At 40.8% G+C, this 23,557-nt stretch overlaps 1 protein-coding gene across 4 annotated transcripts; it reads left to right on the top strand.

Annotated features, from left to right (window-relative positions):
• Positions 1-441: 441 nt before the first annotated feature.
• clcc1 (Chloride channel CLIC-like protein 1) lies at positions 442-23,557 on the top strand. Of its 4 annotated transcripts, none has more exons than XM_045698496.1 (7): positions 443-753; positions 3,712-3,792; positions 13,586-13,810; positions 15,256-15,396; positions 18,593-18,691; positions 18,971-19,363; positions 22,428-22,725. In XM_045698496.1, the coding sequence occupies exons 1-7, from the start codon at positions 592-594 to the stop codon at positions 22,533-22,535; spliced, it is 1,209 nt and encodes a 402-aa protein (XP_045554452.1). In that variant the 5' UTR covers positions 443-591; the 3' UTR covers positions 22,536-22,725.

Genomic DNA, 23,557 nt, shown 5'->3' on the forward strand with positions numbered 1-23,557 from the left:
ACCACCCTATTTTTGAAGCTTCCTGTCTGTTATGCGAACTCAAACAGCATGACAGTGATCTTCAGCCTTGTCCTCCTCAGCACTCACACCTGTGTTAACGAGAGAATCACTGACATGATGACAGCTGGTCGTTTTGTGGCAGGGCTGAAATGCAGTGGAAATGTCTTTTGGGGATTAAATTAATTTACATGGCAAAGAGGGACTTTGCAATTAATTGCAATTCATCTGACCACTCTTCATAACATTCTGGAGTATATGCAAATTGCCATCATACAAACTGAGGCAGCAGACTTTGTGAAAATTAATATTTATATCATTTTCAAAACTTTTGGCCACGACTGTATATACAAATGTTTTTTTTTTTTATCCCGCGTTATTTCCTTTTTGGGATCTTTATTATCCAACCGCGCAGTAGGTGGCGGAATGCTCATTTAATTGTTGGGAACGCCATTATACCAATGAAGAAGAACGTCGCCAAAGACAGTTTGACGTTATTTATTACTGTGTTTATGAGACCCGAGTTATATGTAGCTTAGCTAGAGTAGCCTCCAAATATCATATTAGTAACGTTAGCTAGCTAGCCGTCTTGAAATGAAGATGTCAACAAGTGCTGTCACGATGTTAATCATCACTGCTACTGTATGCAGCCTGTTGCTCGTTGCTCAAGGGCAGGTGGACGATGAGGAATGGATTGATCCCTATGATATGTTGAACTACGAACCAAGCACAAAGACCATGAGAAAGCCTGCTGAGGTACAGTACAAGTGGCTGCGCAATGCCTGTTTTCGTGCCATGACTCCGTGCCATTAGTTGAAATTATTTTATTGTTTAGGGTGTCCAATCAAAAACGCATATTTTGACCAGTGGGTAAAATAATGTGAAAGGCTGCAATATGTAACTTTTTAGGCGACACGACCAAATTCACAGAAATGGTTGTTATTAAAGACCAGTTTCCAGTACATGAAACTTTTGGCGTCAAGAAAAGCCATTCAACATAGCCTAGATGTATGTTTTTGCTAAATAACTTATGGATGCAGCAGTTATTAGCTAGAATCGTAACGCTCGTTGATATAGGCTTTCGCAAAAGTTAGCCAAAGAGACATTTTACTGGTTTAAGTGTAAGTATAATTCAGTTGATTTGCGATGACACAAACATTATATTAAGCAGGACTTTCAAGCGAGCAGTAATCTTATTACAATCCAAAAGTAGTGTGAAATGCATTCATAAGCAACATGTAAATGGGGGGCTTTTTTAAATGGTGTTCTATAAGAACTCCCCCATGTTATGCCACCAGCACCAATTTGTCCGCATCCGGCAATGTTTTTAAACACATAAAGGTGTCTATAGATCGGCCATTGTCATTGAAAGCAAATATAGGAAGCGGTATGTTGTATGCGCACTAATTCTATGCTTCCCGTTCTTAAGTTTCGTTTTTTGGTCTTTTACTTTCGGTTTTGTACACAAACTTCAAACAGAAGAAAATACAATATTTTTGGTTATGGATAATATATTTCACACTGTTTTTTAAATGGTACACTGATTATCTACACTAGACTTTTTTGTTTTGTCACAAACTGAAATGGCAGAACGATTTCTGCATTGTGCAGCTTTAAATGTGGAAGACACATTTCGGTTCAATGCATTCAGTTGTGCAACTGACTAGGTATCCCCCTTTCCGATGGGTGGCCAGTACTCTTCTGACTGTGCCAGGGGATGATTATAAGAGTACATGGCCATTAAACTTCCCTGGGCAAGGTGGGACGCTTGTAGTCAACAGCCAGTGGAATCGCGTGGCGCGAAATACAAATACCTCAAATGCTGTAACTTCAATTTCTCAAACATATGACTATTTTACACCATTTTAAAGACAAGACTCTCGTTAATCTAACCACATTGTCCGATATCAAAAAGGCTTTACAGCGAAAGCAGAACATTAGATTATGTCAGGAGAGTACCCTGCCAAAAATAATCACACAGCCATTTTCAAAGCAAGCATATATGTCACCAAAACCACAGCTAAATGCAGCACTAACCCACTCCTAGGACATTAAGTTATACAATACATGCATGTTTTGTTCAATCAAGTTCATATTTATATAAAAAAAACAGCTTTTTACATTAGCATGTGATGTTCAGAACTAGCATACCCACCGCAAACTTCCGGTGAATTTACTAAATTACTCATGATTAACGTTCACAAAATACATAATTATTTTAAGAATTATAGATACAGTACTCCTTTATGCAATCGCGGTGTCAGATTTTAAAATAGCTTTTCGGTCGAAAGCACATTTTGCAATATTCTGAGTACATAGCCCGGCCATCACGGCTCGCTATTTTGACACCCACCAAGTTTGGCCCTCAACTCAGAATTACTATTAGAAAAATTGGATTACCTTTGCTGTTCTTTGTCAGAATGCACTCCCAGGACTTCTACTTCAACAACAAATGTTGTTTTGGTTCCAAATAATCCATAGTTATATCCAAATACCGCCGTTTTTTTCGTGCGTTCAGGTCACTATCCGAAGGGTGACGCGCGAGCGCATTTCGTGACAATTTGTTTTCAAAATATTCCATTACTGTACTTCGAAGCATGTCAAACGCTGTTTAAAATCATTTATATGCTATTTTTCTCATAAAATAGCGATAATATTCCAACCAGGCGACGTTGTATTCATTCAAAGGCTGAAAAAAAAAATAATGGAATTCTCATGAACGCGCATCTCACGCAGTGTCACTGTTCCCAGGCTGACCACTCACAAATTCTCCTGCTGTTCTTCGCCCAGAGACAGCAGACACCCTATTACACTTTCTGGCGCCTTCTGAGAGCCAATGGAAGCCTTAGAAAATGTCACGTTACAGCAGAGATGCTGTATTTTCGATAGAGATGCAACTGAAGGACAACAAATTGTCAGACAGGGCACTTCCTGCATGTAATCTTCTCAGGTTTTGGCCTGCCATTTGAATTCTGTTATACTCAGACACCATTCAAACAGTTTCAGAAACTTTAGTGTTTTCTATCCAATTATATGCATATTCTCGTTTCTGGGCAAGAGTAGTAACCAGTTTAAATCGGGTACGTTTTTTTTATCCGGCCGTGCAAATACTGCCCCTTAGCCCCAACAGGCCAGATCGTTCTTCAAGATGTTCATAGATGACCAGCAGGGTCTGATGATGATGATGATGATGATGATAATAATATGTGGTTAAAGAGGATACGACAGGTCAGCAACTCCGTGGTAAATGTCAGTTGGCTTTTCCTAGCCAAACTTTCAGAAGTCGAGACAGAAGATCTGAATTTTGGCACACATGCTCAGGAATATGATTCTAGTTAACACACGTGATATATCAGACACCACTGTCCCGATTTTGGCAAATTACACTGACTGGCCCAAGGGGGCTGCTATAGTAATCAACTGAAATCCCACACTTTGAAAAAGCATATCTCCTGTCCTGTTTGAGCATTCATTTTTGTCACAAATTGGCCCAAAAGGGGGGACGACATGTTTAATGTTGCCATGTTTTGTTGTTTTTTTTGTCATGTTTCCTATTGCAGTAGCTAGCTATTTGAACAAAAACATGACGTGTGAAAATACAACCAAACATGACAAATACACATTATTTTGAACATCTCTTAAATGCTTATGACAGAATGGCGAGAAGGTGAAATGTCACTTTCCTGAGTTTTCTTTTGTTCTTTTTTTACACAGGTTTCACAGCTGCCTTCATGCAATCTGGTGTTCAAGCAATTCCTCACCAAGTTTCTGAAGGAGATTGAAAGATTTGGCCTGGTATGTTTTGGAATTGTCTCAACTTGTGTGAACACTAGCAGTCGATGCCCTAATGCTCTTTATGTAAAGGCTGGAGCTGTGGATCAGTAGGTAACCATCCCGTCTGCCCCCCTCAATCTTTTCCCCAGAGCTGATCAATCTGATTCACATTCTACTCATGTTATTTTACACACAGATGTATTTATTTATTTTTAAAAACATTTTACATAGTTGCTGCTCACCCTCCCCCGCCCGTCATGTTTCTTACATTTCTTCCCCCTCCCTTCATTTTTCTTTACTCACCCTCTTCTGAACACTCAACCAATTTAATTGACATGATGTAGCCTACGTCTCTGCCTCATATTTATGAACAGCAGAAATAAAAACCCTGCAGCTATTTGAAACGAATATTCTAAAAGTAAATATATTTTGTAGGCTAATTTAGGATGTAGGTTATAACCTTCTGTCTGTTGTAGGTTAACTAAGAATATTGCAGTAGCACAAGCAGGGCACAGTCTACACATTGCATTGGGGCAAAACAATCAGCGTTTTAACCAGATATACATTTGTGATGTTTGCAATAGCCTACTTTTACACCAGACAAAGACGTCCGAACATCGCCGTGTGGAGGAAGGACTATGGAATTACTCTTCAGCCTTTAATATCAAGCAAGCCTTTTTAATTCGAGAACAAATATCTGAGTGTTGCCAACAAAAATAATGATATTGAAAGCCAAAAAATGTGCTTATTTATTTTGCTCAAAACAAACTAATATTGCAAGGAAATAATTTTGAAAGGCAAGAACAAATTAATTGTAAATAAATGCCAAAAATATATTCAGTGAAATGGGTCCCTCTTTCCCTGCGTTTTTTTCTATTTTGGTTACGTTACCGTGCATTTTGCTTTCACTGCCTAGTAGGGCTGGGCGATATGGCCAAAATCTATATCCCGATATAGGTCATTTCATATCCCGATAACGATACATATCACGCTATAGCACATTTTCTGTAATAAATAAATAGTTTATATAAAATGATACTCAACAAATAAAAGGTACTTAGTCATATTTTATTATTTCTCCTTTTATTTAGAACCTTTGTGCAAATTTTCAATTAAGCATGTAACAAAATTAAAATATGAATATCTAAAAAGGTAAATAGAAAACACTTCAACTATAGTTGCAAACAAAATAAATATAGGCCTAAAAATGTTATATACAGTTGAAGTCGGAAGTTTACATACACTTATGCTGGAGTAATTAAAACACATTTTTCAACCATTCCACAAATTTCTTGTTAACAAACTATAGTTTTGGCAAATCGGTTAGGACATCTACTTTGTGCATGACACGTACTTTTTCCAACAATTGTTTAGACAGAATATTTCACTTTCACTGTATCACAATTCCAGTGGGTCAGAAGTTTACATACACAAAGTTGACTGTGCCTTCAAATGGCTTGGAAAATTCAAGAAAATTATGTCATGGCTTTAGATCATGGGTGTCAAATTTGGCCCGCGGGGTAATTATATTTGGCCCGCGAGACAATACCTTATTACTACTAGAGCTGGCCCGCCGGTATTATACAGCGCATTCACCGCTAATACTACGAATCCCATAATGATCTGCTGTTGTTTTCGCGCGCCAATCAGGACAGGACCCAGAAACGCCCTCTCCTCTGTGACAGTAGTCATAGCAACATAGACGCTACAACTGTCAGCGCGCTATCCCTTCCCAAAAATGGCGAAAAGAAAGGCAGAAAACAGGAGCTTTCTGGACAAGTGGGAGGCAGAATATCTGTTTACATATGTAAAAGACAAACCTGTTTGTCTTGTTTGTGGAGTCAACGTGGCTGTAAGTAAGGAGTACAACATTAGACGACACTATGAAACGAAACACCATGACAAATACAAGGACCTGGACATGACTCAAAGGAGCCAGAAAGTAGAGGAGATGAAAAGAAGTTTCGTTTCACAACAGAATATGTTCAAAAAAGCCACATCACAAAGTGAGGCTGCTGTAAAGGCTAGTTATATAGTGGCAGCAGAGATCGCAAAATCAGCCCGGCCCTTTAATGAGGGAGAGTTCGTGAAAAAGTGCATGATGAAAGTTTGTGACCTTTTATGCCCAGAGAAAAAGCAAGCATTTTCAAACGTGAGCCTGAGCAGGAACACAGTAGCTGATCGCACATGTGATCTTGCCACCAATCTGTATGACCAGCTGATGGAAAAGGGAAAAGATTTCGTTGCGTTCTCCCTCGCTGTGGATGAGCTGCGACGCATCTGATACTGCTCAGCTGTCAGTCTTCATCCGTGGAGTATTATCATTTTATTTGTAAAATTATTAGCCAGTGGAAAAAGTTTATTTTGGTATTTAAATCAGAAGGCTGCAAATAGAAAAGAGGCATGCGATTTTTATTTAAATTGTATTTATTTAATAAATTAATGCCATTGATGTGTTAAATTATATATTGTATGGTAATAAGCGATGCTTGTTCCATATTCAATGTTAAAGCAAAACTTGTTTGGGTCCATATTAAAAGGTTCATTTGTTCAATGTTGGCCCGCGACTTTGTTCAGGTTTTACATTTTGGCCCACTGGGTATTTGAGTTTGACACCCCTGCTTTAGATGCTTCTGATAGGCTAATTGACATCATTTGAGTCCATTGGAGGTGTACCTGTGAATGTATTTCAAGGCCTACCTTCAAACTCAGTTCCTCTTTGCTTGACGACATAGGAAAATCCAAAGAAATCAGCTAAGACCTCAGAAAGAAAATTGTAGACCTCCAGAAGTCTGGTTCATCCTTGGGAGCAATTTCCAAACACCTGAAGGTCCCACGTTGATTTGTACAAACAATAGTACGCAAGTATGAACACCATGGGACCATGCAGCCGTCATACCGCTCAGGAAGGAGACTCATTCTGTCTCCTAGAGATGAACGTACTTTGGTGCGAAAAGTGCAAATCAATCCCAGAACAACAGCAAAGGACCTTGTGAAGATGCTGGAGGAAACAGGTACAAAAGTATCTATATCCACAGTAAAACGAGTCCTATATCGACAACCTGAAAGGCCGCTCAGCAAGGAAGAAGCCACTGGTCCATAACGGCCATAAAAAAGCCAGACTGCAGTTTGCAACTGCACATGGGGACTTTTTGGAGAAATGTCCTCTGGTCTGATGAAACAAAAATAGAACTGTTTGGTCATAATGACCATTGTTACATTTGGAGGAAAAAGGGGGAGGCTTGCAAGCCGAAGAACACCATCCCAACAGTGAAGCACGGGGTGGCAGCATCATGTTGTGGGGTGCTTTGCTGCAGGAGGGACTGGTGCACTTAACAAAATTGATGGCATCATGAGGGAGGAAAATTATGTGGATATATTGAAGCAACATCTCAAGACATCAGTCAGGAAGTTAAAGCTTGGTTGCAAATGGGTCTTCCAAATGGACAATGACCCCAAGCATACTTCCAAAGTTGTGGGAAAATGGCTTAAGGACAACAAAGTCAAGGTATTGGAGTGGCCATCACAAAGCTCTGACATCAATCCTATAGAAAATTTGTGGGCAGAACTGAAAAGTGTGTGCGAGCAAAGATGCCTACAAACCTCACTCAGTTACACCAGCTCTGTCAGGAGGAATGGGCCAAAATTCACCCAACGTATTGTGGGAAGCTTGTGGAAGGCTACCTGAAACATTTGACCCAAGTTAAACAATTTAAAGGCAATGCTACCGAATACTAATTGAGTGTATGTAAACTTCTGACCCACTGGGAATGTGAAGAAAGAAATAAAAGATGAAAGAAATAATTCTCTCTACTATTATTCTGACATTTCACATTCTTAATAAAGTGGTGATCCTAACTGACCTAAGACAGGGAATTTTACTAGGATTAAATGTCAGGAATTGTGAAACTGAGTTTAAATGTATTTGGCTAAGGTGTATGTAAACTTCCGACTTCAACTGTGTGTATATATTTATTTTTTGGGGGGGAGGGGGCTTGCTTGTTTTGCATGTTATTTTGACGTTAATACGTGTCACACATCAATTTGCATTTGGTACCTTGGGTCGAACGTTAGCACTAACTCACAAAGCCGTTTATTATGTTCAACATAGGAGAGCCAAACACAGGAAGTAGCTCTTTCAGTAGTTTAGTTGGAATAGGGTCCAGTATGCAGCTTGAAGGTTGAGGCTATGATGATTTTCATATAAAGTAGCTTGATTGCTCATTCCAGAAGTTAGATGTGTTGATTAGCATCACCTGGACTATTATCTTCAGCACCTAACCACAGAGTTTCTAAACCCAGAGGCGCAACATTGCGAGATTAATGGAAAAAATTGCGAAGAAGACCGGCATTTGGGATTTGAGACGTCTATGGGTTTGATATTGCAGCCGACAGTGCAGGCAATTATTATTAGCATTATTATTTGTAGATCAGTCATTCACATTTTTCCCACGATATATCACAGGTGTGATGCTCTTAAACACAGCCAATGAGAGTGGAAAATTTGTGTGAGAAAAAAGTGGAAAATTCTTCCATAGTTAATTTTCTCAATCTAAAGGCACAACCTGGATTAGAGCCAAAGTCTTAAGTAGTTGAACATGTATTACTCCAACCTTGTGAAAGTGACACTGACGTGTTCCTGCGCATGAGCTTAGCTAGCCAATGTCACCATGACATTGCCTATAAGTGTGATCGGGGATTTCTATTGGTAGAAGCAGTTTCTGCCCATCGTCATACTGTACTACTAGCTAAGAAGCTAGCAAGCAAGTTGATTAACACAAATGACTGTGGTCATTTCTAGATAGCTGCAGTGCCAAAACCAACTTTTTCTAAACCTCAAATTACACTGCAATCGGAAAGTATTCAGACCCCTTGACTTTTTCCACACTTTGTTACGTTACAGCCTTATTCTAAAATTGATTAAATTGTTTTTTTCCGCTCCTTAATCTACACACAATACCCCATAATGACAAAGCAAAAACAGGTTTTTAGAAATGTTTGCCAATTTATAAATAAAAAAACTGGAGATATGTAAATGTGATAAGTATTCAGACCCTTTAGTCAGTACTTTGTTGAAACACTTGGTAGCGATTACAGCCTCAAGTCTTCTTGGGTATGATGGTATGAGCTTGACACAGCTATATTTGGGGACTTTCTCCTATTCTTCTCTGCAGATCCTTTCAAGCGCTCAGGTTGGATGGGGAGCGTCGGTGCACAGATATTTTCTGGTCTCTCCAGAGATATTCAGTCGGGTTCAAGTCCGGGCACTGACTGGGCCACTAAAGGACATTCAGAGACTTGTCCCGAAGCCACTCCTGCGTTGTCTTGGCTGTGTGCTTGAGGTCATTGTTCTGTTGGAAGGTGAACCTTTTCCCCAGTCTGAGGTCCTGAGAACCTGCTCTAGAGCAGGTTTTCATTGCTCTGTTCATCTTTCCTCTCCTGACTAGTCTCCCAGTCCCTGCTGCTGAAAAACATCCCCACAGCATGATAATGCTGGCACCACCATGCTTCACCGTAGGGATGGTGCCAGGTTTCCTCCAGACGTGACGCTTGGCATTCAGGCCAAAGAGTTCAAAGTTGGTTTCATTAGACCAGAGAATCTTGTTTCTCATGGTCTGAGAGTCCGTTATGTGCCTTTTGGCAAACTCCAAGCAGTCTGTAATTTGCCTTTTACTGAGGTGTGGCTTCCGTCTGGCCACTCTACCATGAAGGCCTGATTGGTGGAGTGCTGCAGAGATGTTTGTCCGTCTGGAAGGTTCTCCCATCTCCACGGAGAAGCTCTGTCAGTGACCACCGGGTTCTTCTCCCCCGATTTCTTGTTTGGCCAGCTCTCAGAAGAGTCTTGGTGGTTCCAAACTTCCATTTAAGAGTGATGGAGGCCACTGTGTTCTTGGGGACCTTCAATGCTGCAGGAATGTTTTGTTACCCTTCCCCAGATCTGTGCCTCGACGCAATCCTGTCTCGGAACTCTACGGACAATTACTTCGACCTCATGGCGTAGTTTTTGCTCTGACATGCAATGTCAACAACTGTGGGACCTTTTTAAATAGACAGATGTGTTCCTTTTTCAAATCATGTCAATTTAATTAACCACAGGTGGACTCCAAGTTGTAGAAACAGCTCAAGGTTGATCAATGGAAACAGGATGCACCTGAGCTCAATTGAGTCTCATAGCGAAGGGTCTGAATACGTATGTAAATAAGGATTTCTGTTTTTATTTTGAATAAATGTGCAAAAATGTCAATCTGTTCGCTTTGTCATTATGGAGTATTGTGTGTATATTGAGGATGTTTTTTTTTAATCTATTTTAGAATAAGGCTGTAATGTAACAATGTAGAAAAAGTCAAGGGGTCTGAATACTTTCTGTATGTACACTATATATAGAAAAGTATGTTGACACCCCTTCAAATTAGTGGATTTGTCTATTTCAGCCACATCCAAGCTGACAGGTGTATAAAATCAAGCACACAGCTACGCAATCTCCATAGACAAACATTGGCAGTAGAATGGCCTAACTGAAGACGGCAGTGACTTTCAATGTGGCACCGTCATAGGATGCCACCTTTCCAACTTTCAGTTCGTCAAATTTCTGCCCTGCTAGAGCTGCCCAGGTCAAATGTAAATGCTGTTATTGTGAAGTGGAAACATTTAGGAGCAACAACGGCTCAGCCGTGAAGTGGTAGGCCACGCAAGCCCTCGGTTTCAACACTCATTACAGAGTCCCAAACTGCCTCTGGAAGCAACGTCAGCACAATAACTGTTCTTTGGGAGCTTCATGGATTTCCATGGTCGAGCAGCTGCACACAAGCCTAAGATCACAATGCCAAGCGTCGGCTGAAGTGTGTAAATCTCGCCGCCATTGGACTCTGGAGCGGTGGAAACGCATTCTCTGGAGTGATGAATCACGCTTCACCATCTGTCAGTCTGGGTTTGGCGGATGCCAGGAGAACGCTACCTTCCCCAATGCATAGTGTCACCTTAAAGTTTAGGGGAGGAGGAATGATGGTCTGGGGCAATTTTTTCCTATGGTTCGGGCTAGGCCCTTTAGTTCCAGTGAAGGGAAATGTTAACGCTACAGCATACAATGACATTCTAGGTGATTCTGTGCTTCCAGCTTTGTGGCAACAGTTTGGGGAAGGCCCTTTCCTGTTTCAGCATGGGAAGGCCCTTTCCTGTTTCAGCATGACAATGCCCCCGTGCACAAAGCGTGGTCCATACAGAAATTGTTTGTTGAGATCGGTGTGGAAGAACTTTACTGGCCTGCACAGAGCCCTGACCTTGACCCCATCTAACACGTTTTGGGATGAATTGGAACACTGACCTCACTAATGCTCTTGTAGCTGAATGGAAGCAAGTCCCCACAGTAATTTTCCAACATCTAGTGGAAAGCCTTCCCAGAAGAGTGGAGGCTGTTATAGCAGCAAAGGGGAACCAACTCCATATTAATGCCCATGATTTTGGAATGAGATGTTTGACGAGCAGGTGTTCACATACTTTAGGTGATGTAGTGTATATATTGCCAGTAACAGTAACTCAAAGTTGTGTAGTTGTCACATTTTTGGAGACCGAGTAGATGGACATAACCTTGCCATAACATTCTTTGAGTTAGCCCTTGGTGAGACAGTTGACAAAGCTGTTTCTTGACTCTACTGTTAAAGCTGCAAGACATGGACATTATTGCATATAGTTTTTCCTTGCTGGTGTCGACTGGAAAACCAGAGGCATAAGGCAGATAAGTGTTTAATTAGTTCCTAGATTTGTTATGTCTATGCCGTAGCAATCAGTATACACAATGAACCATCACAAATTATTTTATTAAGGATATATCCCTTACTGTATGTACACTTGGGACCTGTGATAGAGGCAACAGTTATTGTTCTCATTTTCAAGAAACATGTTACAATTGTTTTCAATTCGTTCGTTTCCAACATAAGCTTGGCAGAACTTCACTAAAAGACAAGAACATTTCTATATTGTAATTCTATTTGCAGAAAACCTTATTGAACATGTGGCTGGTAACAAATTGTCACTGTAAACTTGACTGAAAACAGTTCAGCAACAATGGATAAGTCTGCCCTACTTCTCATTGGTACAGTTCAAAATATTGGTAGTATTATTATGGGAGAAAGTCATATTCCTCCTCGGCTACTCAGCTATGGAGATGGGCGGTTCTGGCTGATGACCTATGAAAAAGGACCACAAGGAATTATCAAAAAGATTAACATGGGTGGAAACCTAATACAGTTTATCAATGTACAACTAACGATAGTCACAATTCAAATACTTAAAACAAAAAATGTTAATGATATCCATGCTCCGGTTTAGTGCATGTTTTTACATTCAACCATTCACTTAATTTACCCAAGTATGGTCTTTATTGTAGTCGAATAGGTGTTTTAGCACAGGTAGGCATGACGATTTACACACTGCTGCTCTTCAGGGCCAAGAATGAGGAACACTAGTGCACACTTTGGGAGGAAGAGTGAAGAATCAGGACACAAGCCTTGCAAACAGAAACTTGACTTGCAACAAAGAAATGTCACTTACAAGAACTCTGTGGTGGAGGATGGGACTACAACAATAATGTAATCAAATTTGAACATTACCATGCCATAGAGTAGCACTTAAACATTGAATTTGAACTTACTGCTATTAGCCCATATAAACACATCAAAAGGAAGTAAGTGTCGGTCCTATATCTGAGAGATGTAAGAAAGGCGTGGAATTACCCGTATACCAAAACGCAGAACAGCATCCTGTTCGTGAGAGTCTTATCTTTCCATAGAGGGGTCACATTAGTGTGTAGCCCAAACCGTTCAGAAAATCAGTTTGAGCGAAAAAGTTTTCGGGACGTCTCCTGGTCTGCCAAATACTGCTTTAGCTTTGCCACCTTCCACAGCAGATGCGGAAGGCCGGCATGAGCAGATGCAGTGGATCAAAACGTAGCCCATGCAACAAAAAAAACATCTCTACATTAAACAGATTTTGATCGGGATTTTTGTATTACGCTAATTAGATTTCCACTCATATCAGCTCTAGGGGGTTATGAAGTAAATAAATTTGTGCGAGCTGGTAAAATCCCTCCATGCAGGCTGGTAAAATCCCTCCATGCAAGGTTGAAAACCAAATGGCCAGTAGCCTATCATAAAAGCGTCAAGAAAAGTTAAAGTTGTGACCCTGTAGCCTATTTCCCAAATATTTTAATAGGCAGAGAAGTTGCCCAAAATATGCCGCATTCAAAAAGAACAAGAATGAAGGTCAGTCTATTGACCTAGGCATAGGCTATTCTCAATCGCAGCTTTATGAGAGACGGAACAAACAATATGACCGTTAAGAAAGGAAGATGAGGCAAATAAAGCAATTTATTATCCGGTTCTGAAGACGCTAGACTTGCTTCTATCCAGCCCATGATTTAAAACCTAACTCGGTATGGTAAGAAAGCCTGTTGCTCATCAGTTGACTGTCTTATCTTCATGGGCGCGCCACAAAGACGTGCACACACACCTGACCTGGCCATGCTGAAACTCCTCCAGAAAGATTAGAAAAGATTTGCCTTCACTTAGCTTCTGCCCACAACCATTATTTTTCGCCATAATTCGTCCAGTTATAGCATGTGATTTTGCGCTATAGCGGAGGTATTTATAATAGGGGGCAATACCATCTTTTATAGAAGTCTTGAGTACATAATCACAATGGGATAAAGGTTGACGTCGCCCAGCCCAAGTTTTACCCCCTTGTGATGTAATATTCCATCTGTATTTGCCAAGTGCCTGTACTTTGTGCTATTTATTTTCTATTCCTTTCCAACCACTAGCCCAGTGATTTCCAGAATGATCTCTACTACGACGCCAAAGTGAGACTGTCTCGGCAAGCGTTGGCGGAGATCTGGAAGCTTCTGGAGGGAATGGACAGCTGTAGAATGGGGGATCTGGACGATGTCCTCAGCCAGGTCCTGGTGGATCTCAAGCCACGTGACCTCGAGGCCTCGAGATGGCACTTTGAGGACACCTTTGGGGTAGAGATCGACACAGTCATGAAGGTGATAATGTGTAGCAGAGGGGACTGTGATGCTCAAAATCAAGTGGATTTCCCGCCGCACACACCACGTGTGGTTTGCCTAAAGGAATTGATGATTGACAGTTTGTAAAGTAGGCTACACAGGCAGGGAGGATGAAATTAAAATGACTTTTATTTGTCTGTGAGGGAACTTCTTTTCTGGACTTACAAGTTCATACGTGTAAGAAAACACGGTAACTCATAGGCTAGGACTAGCCTACACACAAACTAAAGGACATATAAAAACAAAACTACTCTCAATGGTGCTGGCTGGCATGTCTGATCTCTGCTTGAGGAGGCGAGTCCGATCTGCTCCACTGACTGACTGAGATGCGTATGAAGCTAACTGCCACTTTTGTGTTCATCTTAACCGCTCCGATTCAGAGCACAGTCATTTACTGTACACTCAAGACAAGACAGAACTGATACCACTCGTTGGCGTTACAACGCCAGGAATATTTCTCATAGTCATCGCAGTTATTTAAGGAGCGACTGCCCCTAAAACTTCTCGTTTTGAAAATGGCCTATGTGGCATCAATATGAGCCAGAAACATTTATTCGCGTGTCAACATTGACTACAAAATGTAAATAGGATAATTTTGGTCATAAAGTAGTTCTCCTCCAAAACAGATTTGCACAATAGGAAAGAAGGGAATGTCACGGAATGAAGGGTACCGTAACAGTTTTCCATGCGTTGGGTTTATTATAATCCTGCCCACAGCTGGCAGTACCCAAGTAATCATCAATTAGGAGCGCAGCTGCACGCAACCTGATCGTAATGCCCATGGTCAATTTGGTTTGACATTCGATATCCCTATGTGGCTAGTTGGAGACATCCGTAAATTACACAATGTACATGGGACAATATTTTAAAAGGTCGGTAGCTCCACATTTTTACGACTTAACCTCAAACCATCTATACATTTTAGAAATTCAGATACAAATATTGAAAGCATTTAATGAGACAACTAAAAGATGTGCGACATGAAAATATTGTCCCAGAGATTGGCTATCCAAAGTCGAGCCAAATTTCCCACGGTCGCTCACCAGCCGGCTGAAGCGAAATGACAAAATGATTTTGTTAACTCTTCCCACCTGCAAACACGAGACACCCACATCAAACCACACCCCGAAACCAAATCCTGTTTGAATTCAGTCATGGCTGCTAGCATTTCTTAATGAACCAAATCAAAACAAAGCCAAATCTGGACCTTCTCTAAAGCAGGGTTTCCCAAACTCTGTCCTGGGGGCCCCCCTTGGTGCACGTAAAAGATTTTGCCCTAGCACTTCACAGCTGATTTCAAATAACCAACTCATCATCAAGCGACTATTTGAATCTGCTTGTGTAGTGTTAATGAACAATTCTAAACTGGCCCCCAGGACAGACTTTAGGAAATCCTGTTCTAAAGGATCTTCTCTCTCTTCCAGGTGTTTGTTTGTGTCTTAATTATAGTGGTCATCATCTGCAGCGAGCTGCGGTCTACAGTCTCCTGGTTTGTCCAGTTCAAGCGAATCTTCGCCATCTGCTTTGTCATCAGTCTGGTGTGGTTTTGCTTCTTCCTCTACAAGGTAAATTATCAATACACACTTCCATGCATTCTGTAAAATGTCCACTTGCTAATAGCCCCTTACTGTCTATGATGTTCTATGTCTAGTAGTAAATAAATATAATTCATTTAAAGAATATTTGAAGGTGCAAAATTACTTATTTACAGACAGAGTGCCCAGTCTGGCTACTTTCAGTGTAGGGTCTGTCTGATTCAGGATTGATTCATGTTCTCAGAGGTAAAAAAATATATAGGCTAAATGCTACAACAGTATTTTATGTCTTGGCAAATAATATTTTTCTGGGGGGTTTATGAACAGCTAAGGTAAGCTATTTATAATATGCCATAGTCTATTCTTAAATCTGAGCCAACTAAATCAATTTTTAGGAACACCAAGGAATATCTTGAGGGGAAAAACAAAATATCAGGAGAGTTGGACGTGTTTTTTTTTGTGAGATTGATTGATACATGAGGGATAATAGCAGTTGTGGAACCAGGGTTCGAACTGTGGGTGTGTGGTCCCAGGAATGGCAGCACTGCCACTAAACCAACTTCTGACCCAGGAATGGTACAACGCTAAATCCATCATATCTGTCATTGTAATAGTATTGTCCTGTCAGATTGACTTGGCCGTCGACGCGAAAAGCACCGGGAAAATTGACTGGTGGGACTTAAATGGTGAGATGATGCAAAAAAAAAACATTAACACTTGACCTTGGCATAACAAAAAATGTGAGATTACGTTTGAAGAAATGCGTCGTTCTTTTATAATAATTGGTGCATGAAGAGATAATAGATCCACGAGGTGGTTGGATAACTGTCATTGTAGCAAAAAAATCGGGTGTCTTAAACGTTTCATTCATTTCTGTTCTATCTATACTATAGGCCGTAATTGATTTTGGCCCAATAGGACTGGCATATTTCCACATTCAAGGAGCTTTCCGTTTTAATTGGGTTATTTTGCCTAAAAACCTTTTAGGCCTACGTATAGAAACATTTAAAAACAACTCTGCATTCCTGCCCAGCCTGGCAAAAGTGGCCCGACCGGAATCTAGCATCCCCAGTGGCTCTGCAAGTGTACAGCTCTCCAGGGCACTTAGCATGAGCCTGAAGTCACAGACTCTGGCCAAACTCATCTTTCTAAAAGTGAATTCAACTGCGCTGAACCTAATCAGGGATTTTTCGTTTCATTTTTATTTAATTCTAAGTAAGTCACAGCCAATATGCGCGATGTAGAGACTATAATGATTTAATACAACGAAATGTTGTTTAATGCTGAGAGCTTAATGCACTTCTGCCCAGCCAGGCAAGAGTGGCCAAACGCCTGGCCGGCTCTCCAGGCACCATCGCATGAGCCTGAAGCCACAGACTGGCCAAACTCATGTTTCAAATTTTTTTATTCAAAGGCACTATTAAGTCATTTTTCATTACATTTTTATTTAACTCTGAGTCACAGCCTATATGTGCAATTTATAGACTATAATGATTTAATACAACCAGCCTATTGTATCTCACAAGCAAATGCTTCACAATGTATTTATTTGTAGGCTATAGCCCTGAAATAATATAGCCTTAATAATTCATTTTCGTTCCTGACTACCTGCTATGTAGCCTATTTTCGCTTCTTACATTCACCTTTTCATGTTTATTCAAATGCATATGTTTTGGTTTCAATACTTAAAAAACAATTGGTAGATCAGGTGGTCACAAATAGTGTTGGTTAAATTGTGATTTTAATGAATGGAGTGAATTTGGAGCAGCAGTTTTTTTTGTGTTTTTTGTCAGCATGGAGCGGTTTTGACCTCCATGTGCGATTCTCAACCACTCAACTCCGCTCACATACTCTGGAGACCATTTAGACCTGAGCACCTTTTTCTTGTATCATTATCAGTAGTAATAATCATTTTATGGGTTAGGGCTGATAAAATTGTAAATGACTATCTCTCTCTCTACTGGTTTATACAATGATGTCCTCTTAGTATGAATGTATGTTTTTTATATATCCTTGGCGATTGAAAGTGGTGTTCGGTTTAAGCTCTTTGTGTATGAGAAGTGGAGTTATTTAGTGGACTGCAGTGAACTGTAGAAATGTGTACTCCCAATAACTCAAGGCCTCTCTCCACTGGTAAGAAGTCCTGTGATATGCACCGAGGTTCTAGATTTCAGGCAGACAGCAAAAAAGCTCAAACTAGATTTGTTACACCCAACTGGATGTGTCAGCTAAGAACATACACAGTGCAGTGCCCATTTTATAGCCTTAGTTCTCACCTCTTCCTTTCCAGAAATATGTGTTTCAGTGCTTTTCCATCATCCAGTATTTCTCTGTGCTCCTCCTTGCATGTCACAGGACTTGTTATCAGTCAAGAAAGGGCTTGAGTTATAGGGAGAACACATTCCTGCAGTCCACTAAAACATTTCACTTCTCATACACACAGAGCTTCCACCTAACACTACTTTACATCTCAAAGGATATATATAAAAAAAACATCTATTCAAGAGAATATAGTGATATAAACCAGTAAAGATATAAAATAGTCAGATTGTAAATTACTATTTTATATATCAGCCCTTACCCATAATTATTAATACAGATAAGCGTACAAGAAAATGTGCTCAGGTCTTAATGGTCTCCAACAGCATAAACACTTTGCACTGTTTGCAGTAAGCTTACTGTGGAAATGCATATGGGTTTATGTTGTCATGAAGCCTATTGTATTGGACTCCTTCCTACCTTTACCCCAGATTGGTACAGAGGTGCCATGACTCTCCAGGAAGGTCTCTGTAAGATGTACAACGAAGTCCTCAACGTCACCCCAATCCTTCTCGTACCCCAAGCTATGGTAACCTGTAGTTGACAACCGGGGTTGGGGACAATTCCATTTCAGTTCAGCCATACAGGATGTAAGTGCAGAACCTTTGGTCTAGCGGTAATGCTCTAGGCACATAAATTGCTCCCTACCGGAGACCAGGGATCAAACCCCAACTCCAACCCTTATATCCTTCCCATCTCTCTGTATCCGTCTCTAATTCTACCTGTCCAAATAAAGTAAACGATGAGTGAATCCTTCCTGCATTGACTGCACTGAAATGGAATTGACCTGTTGATGATCAATAACCTGTGTAGCATTTAGCCTATTTCCAATAGGATGTGGTGTGTCGTTATGTCTCTGTCGGCAATCACTATGTCCATCACTAACTTCTTCACGGAAACTCAGAAGCACTTTGGCCAGAGGATCAGCGAGTTGCTCGTAGCCCTCAAGGACCTACCGGTAACCCGGGATATCCCTGTGCTTTCCATCCCGGTGCTTTCTGTCCTGGTGCGTACACACACACACACTTGAAACACTGTCAGAAGGGCTGGGGTAAATTCCATTTCAATTAAAACAATTCAGAAAGAGAATTGTTGTTGAAAAATCCTTAAGAAAATAAATGGCCCTTTTCAATGCTTGAATGAGAAATTAAATTTACTTCCATATTGAAATGGAATTGAACCCATCCCTGACTACCACACAGCATTTACAGTAACTGTTTCCAGTTTTAGCCAGTAGCCAGTCCCCTACATGTCACTGAAGCAGTATATTCCTCATGTTCCTCAGGTGTTTATGTACTGTAGATGCCAGGCAGCCATCAAGCACGGCATTACGAGACTGCTGCGCATCGGCAGTCTCGGACCAGCCATGGACCAGCCCGAGCCCCAGGCCCATCTGAGAGGTACAAACCACGACCCACTGGCAGGGGGGGAGGCCCCTCAATGCTCCTCTCCCAGAAACGTGGAGACCCTGAGGAACGATGACGTCCAGGAAGAGATACAACAACCAGTTGTAGCTGGGGCCACAACTGAAGGCAATGACTCACAAGAAGCTAAACCCTCTCCAGCTAAAGCCAAACCCAATGAGAGGGACGTGACATCTGAATCTAAGGTGGCTACTGACGGGGAGTCTAAGCAGCTGGCCGAGAGGCAGACCTCACCAACTACACAAGGGAATAATGTAAGTGGTTTGTGTTGATCTCGGCTGAGTTATGGATGCAAAGGTGTTCCCTTATGAACCTGGGGGCTTATCAAAAGCATCATTCTAGGTCTTTAGCCGCTACACTGGAAGTGTTTACCGGAGGTAAGGCCAGCAGAGAGCAAGCCACTCCAGCAAGTGGTCTCAGCCGCGAGCTGAAAGTGAAATCCTTAAAACTACAACCAAACCAAATTTTACACTTCAGAGCTGCAAGCCACAGAGGGGACCCGCCAGCCTCTGTAGCAGTGGAGGAAAAGGTTGTGTAGAGTGGGGATTTGGGGAAATTGTTTGTAGAAGGACTGAAAAGTTCAACTGTGACTTTTTAAAAAGGACCTTCTACTCCAAAATGAATTAAAATAATCTAAAATATAATTTCCACCTCTAGAAATAAGCCCAATAAGATATTACATATTGGTAAAATAATTTTAACATATTGGACCAAGCATATAGCCTATGCATGGTCCATCTTATCAGGTATGCTATAAGCATTATCACCTGTAGCCCGACTGATGCAGCATAGTGGCAATAAATAAATAGGCTGACGCATTGGTTTGCCTATCTGCATTTAGCATGGGCATAATCATTAGCTATATCCGAAATGGTATCTTTTAACTAGTTAGCATGCAATGTTTTGAGATAATGTGAATGATGTGTATGGTATTACAATAGACAAATCCACATGAATAGGCAGGTGTACATCATTGGGTATTCTAATATACACTGAGTGTACAAAATATTATGAACACCTGCTCTTTCCATGAGACTGACCAGGCGAAGGCGATGTCGCTTGTTAAATCCACTTCAATCAGTGTAGATGAAGGGGAGGAAAAGGGGTTGCGCTACTCAATATTAGGAAGGTGGTGTTAATGTTTTGTACACAGTGCATTCGGAAAGTATTCAGACCCCTTCCCTTTTTCCACATTTTGTTACGTTACAGCTTTATACTAAAATTGATTAAATTATTTTTTCCCCCCCTCAATCTACACACAATACCTTGAAATGACAAAGCGAAAAATAGGTTTTTTAAAATGTTTGCTAATTTTATAAAAAATAAAAACCAGAAATACCCTATTTTCACAAGTATTCAGACCCTTTGCCATGAGACTTGAAATTGAGCACAGGTGCATCCTGTTTCCATTGATCATCCTTGAGATGTTTCTACAACTTGATTGGACTCCCCTGTCGTGTCTGGACTCATTAAATGTGAAGACTTATTTTATCAATTCTCTATGTGTAATTATTATTACGTGATTAAACTAATCATGTAAACTTGAATTAACTAGGAAGTCGGGGCACCACGATTTTTTTTTTTTATAGAGTCTCTATTTCTCGACTCTTAAGATATTTTCATATCTTAACAAAACAGTCTAAGGAATTATTATTACCTAATCTGTTCTCATTACTGAACGTCGCAAACCCTTGAATATCTGCACGAACCCTAGCCTAAATCATGAATCGGTGATGTACAAATTGGCTTATTTATTTACTAACGACATAATCACACAGAATTACTTACAAACAAACAAACAGTAGATATTTGGGTTACTACATGATACAAAGAAAAAGTCCCTAGCGGACGAAGGCGATATGACGGCTTGGTAGACAAACGAAAGGGGTGGGGACTGAGCGAGAGCGGGGAAAAACTAAATGGATTCACTACACACAGTTGATAATTATATTAATTGAAATGCTAATCCTTTGCACATGAATGGCCGCTCATTCGAGAATAATTGCAATGTATATATTTATGCCCGTATGTCGTTGTCTTCTCTGTTGGAATCCGGTCCGTCTGCTGGAGAGTCAGTTCATAATTGTCCGTAGAGCTCTGAGACAGGATTATGTCAAGGCACAGATCTGGGGAAGGGTACCAAAAAAATTCTGCAGCATTGAAGATCCCCAAGAACACAGTGGCCTCCATCATTCTTAAATGGAAGAAGTTTGGAACCACCAAAACTCGTCCTAGAGCTGGCCGCCCGGTCAAACTGAGCAATCGTGGGAGACGGGCCTTGGTCAGGGAGGTGACGAAGAACCCAATGGTCACTGACAGAGCTCCGGAGTTCCTCTGTGGAGATGGAAGAACCTTCTAGAAGGACAACCATCTCTACAGCACTCAACCAGTCAGGACTTTATGGTAGAGTCGCCAGACGGAAGCCACTCCTCAGTAAAAGGCACAATAGCCAGTTTGGAGATTGCCAAAAGGCACCTAAAGGACTCTGACCATGAGAAACAAGATTCTCTGGTCTGATGAAACCAACCAATATATACTCTTTGGCCTGAATGCCAAGAGTCACATCTGAAGGAAACCTGGCACCATCCCTACGGTGAAGCATGGTGGTGGAAGCATCATGCTGTGGGCATGTTTTTCAGCGGCAGGGACTGGGAGACTAGTGAGGATTGAGGAAAAGATTAACGGAGCAAAGAACAAAGAGATCCTTGACGAAAACCCGGTCCAGAACGTTCAGGACCTCAGACTGGGATGACGGTTCACCTTCCAACAGGACAAAAACCCTAAGCACACAGCCAAGACAACGCGGGAGTGTCTTTAGGACAAGTCTCTTAATGACCTTGAGTGGCCCAGCCAGACCCCGGACTTTAACCCAATCAAACATCTCTGGAGAGACCTGATAATAGCTGTGCAGCGACACTCCCCATCCAACCTGACAGAGCTTGAGAGGATTTGCAGAGAAGAATGGGAGAAACTCCCCAAATACATGTGTGCCAAGCTTATAGTGTCCTACCCTTGAAGAATCAAGGCTGTAATCACTGCCAAAGGTGCTTCAACAAAGTACTGAGTAAAGGGTCTGAATACCTATGTAAATGTGATATTAGTTTTTTTATTTGTAATACATTTGCAAAAATGTCTAAACCAGTTTTTGCTCTGTCATTATGGGGTATTGTGTTTAGATTGAGGAAAATCGATTTTAGAATAAGGCTGTAACGTAAAGAGTCAAGGGGTCTGAATACTTTTCGAATGCACTGTAGCTGTGGCTTCTCATAAGTTGGAATGATTTGTTTCTAAATATTGCTCTTTGCTTACTGTTTGCAGATGCAGGAGAAGTCATCAGAAGAGAAGATTTCATCCATCTCAGGGCAGCATGGTGAAACAGATGGGGTGCCTGTACAAGAGACTGAACCAGCGTCGCTAGCGCTATAGACGATGTTCTTGTCATTGACAGCAGTGCGAAATCTCAAATCCATGAGTTGGATGCCTTAAGCCAGTTATGAAGATGCAGTTTATCAAGAGAATAAAGAATAGTTTTATTTCATTTTTTGAAAATGTTTTTCAGTTTACAATGTAGGCCGTAGTGATTTTTTGCTTTTTTTAAAGATGTTTGTTTACCTGTCTTATGTTCATTTTTTTTGTTAGGGAAAGACCAGCTTTAATATTGCATATAGATTGTATAGATTCCATCAATGTAATTGTCTGCATCATTTACAAACCCCATTTTTTTTGTTTATATATATTTAACACACAGTACTGTTCAAAACACTAGTCTCAACATCAACAGTGAAGAGGCGATGCTGGCCTTCCAGGCAGAGTTCCTCTGTCCAGTGTCTGTTATTTTGCCCATCTTAATCTTTTCTTTTTATTGGCCAGTCTGAGATATGGCTTTTTCTTTGCAACTCTGCCTAGAATTCCAGCATCCCGTAGTCTCCTGTTCACTGTAGATGTTGAGACTGGTGTATTGCGGATACTATTTAATGAAGCTGCCAGTTGAGGACTTGTGAGGCATCTGTTTCTCAAACTAGACACTAATGTACTTGTCCTCTTGCTCAGTTGTGCACTGGGGCCTCCCACTCTTTCTATTCTGGTTAGAGCCAGTTTGCGCTATTCTGTGAAGGGTGTAGTACACAGCGTTGTACGAGATCTTCAATTTCTTGGCAAATTCTCGCATGGAATAACCTTCATTTCTCAGAACAAGAATAGACTGACGAGTTTCAGAAGAAAGTTCTTTGCTTCTGGCCATTTTGAGCCTGTAATCGAACCAACAAATGCTGATGCTCCAGATAATCGAGTAGTCTAAAGAAGGCCAATTTTATTGCTTCTTTAATCAGAACGACTTTTTTCAGCTGTGCTAACATAATTGCAAAAGCGTTTTCTAATGATCAATTAGCCTTTTTAAAATTATAAACTTGGATTAGCTATAAACTATCAAAATAAAGTCGCACACTCCA

The sequence above is a fragment of the Salmo salar genome, chromosome ssa17, assembly GCF_905237065.1.
Source record: "Salmo salar chromosome ssa17, Ssal_v3.1, whole genome shotgun sequence".
NCBI lineage: Eukaryota > Metazoa > Chordata > Actinopteri > Salmoniformes > Salmonidae > Salmo > Salmo salar.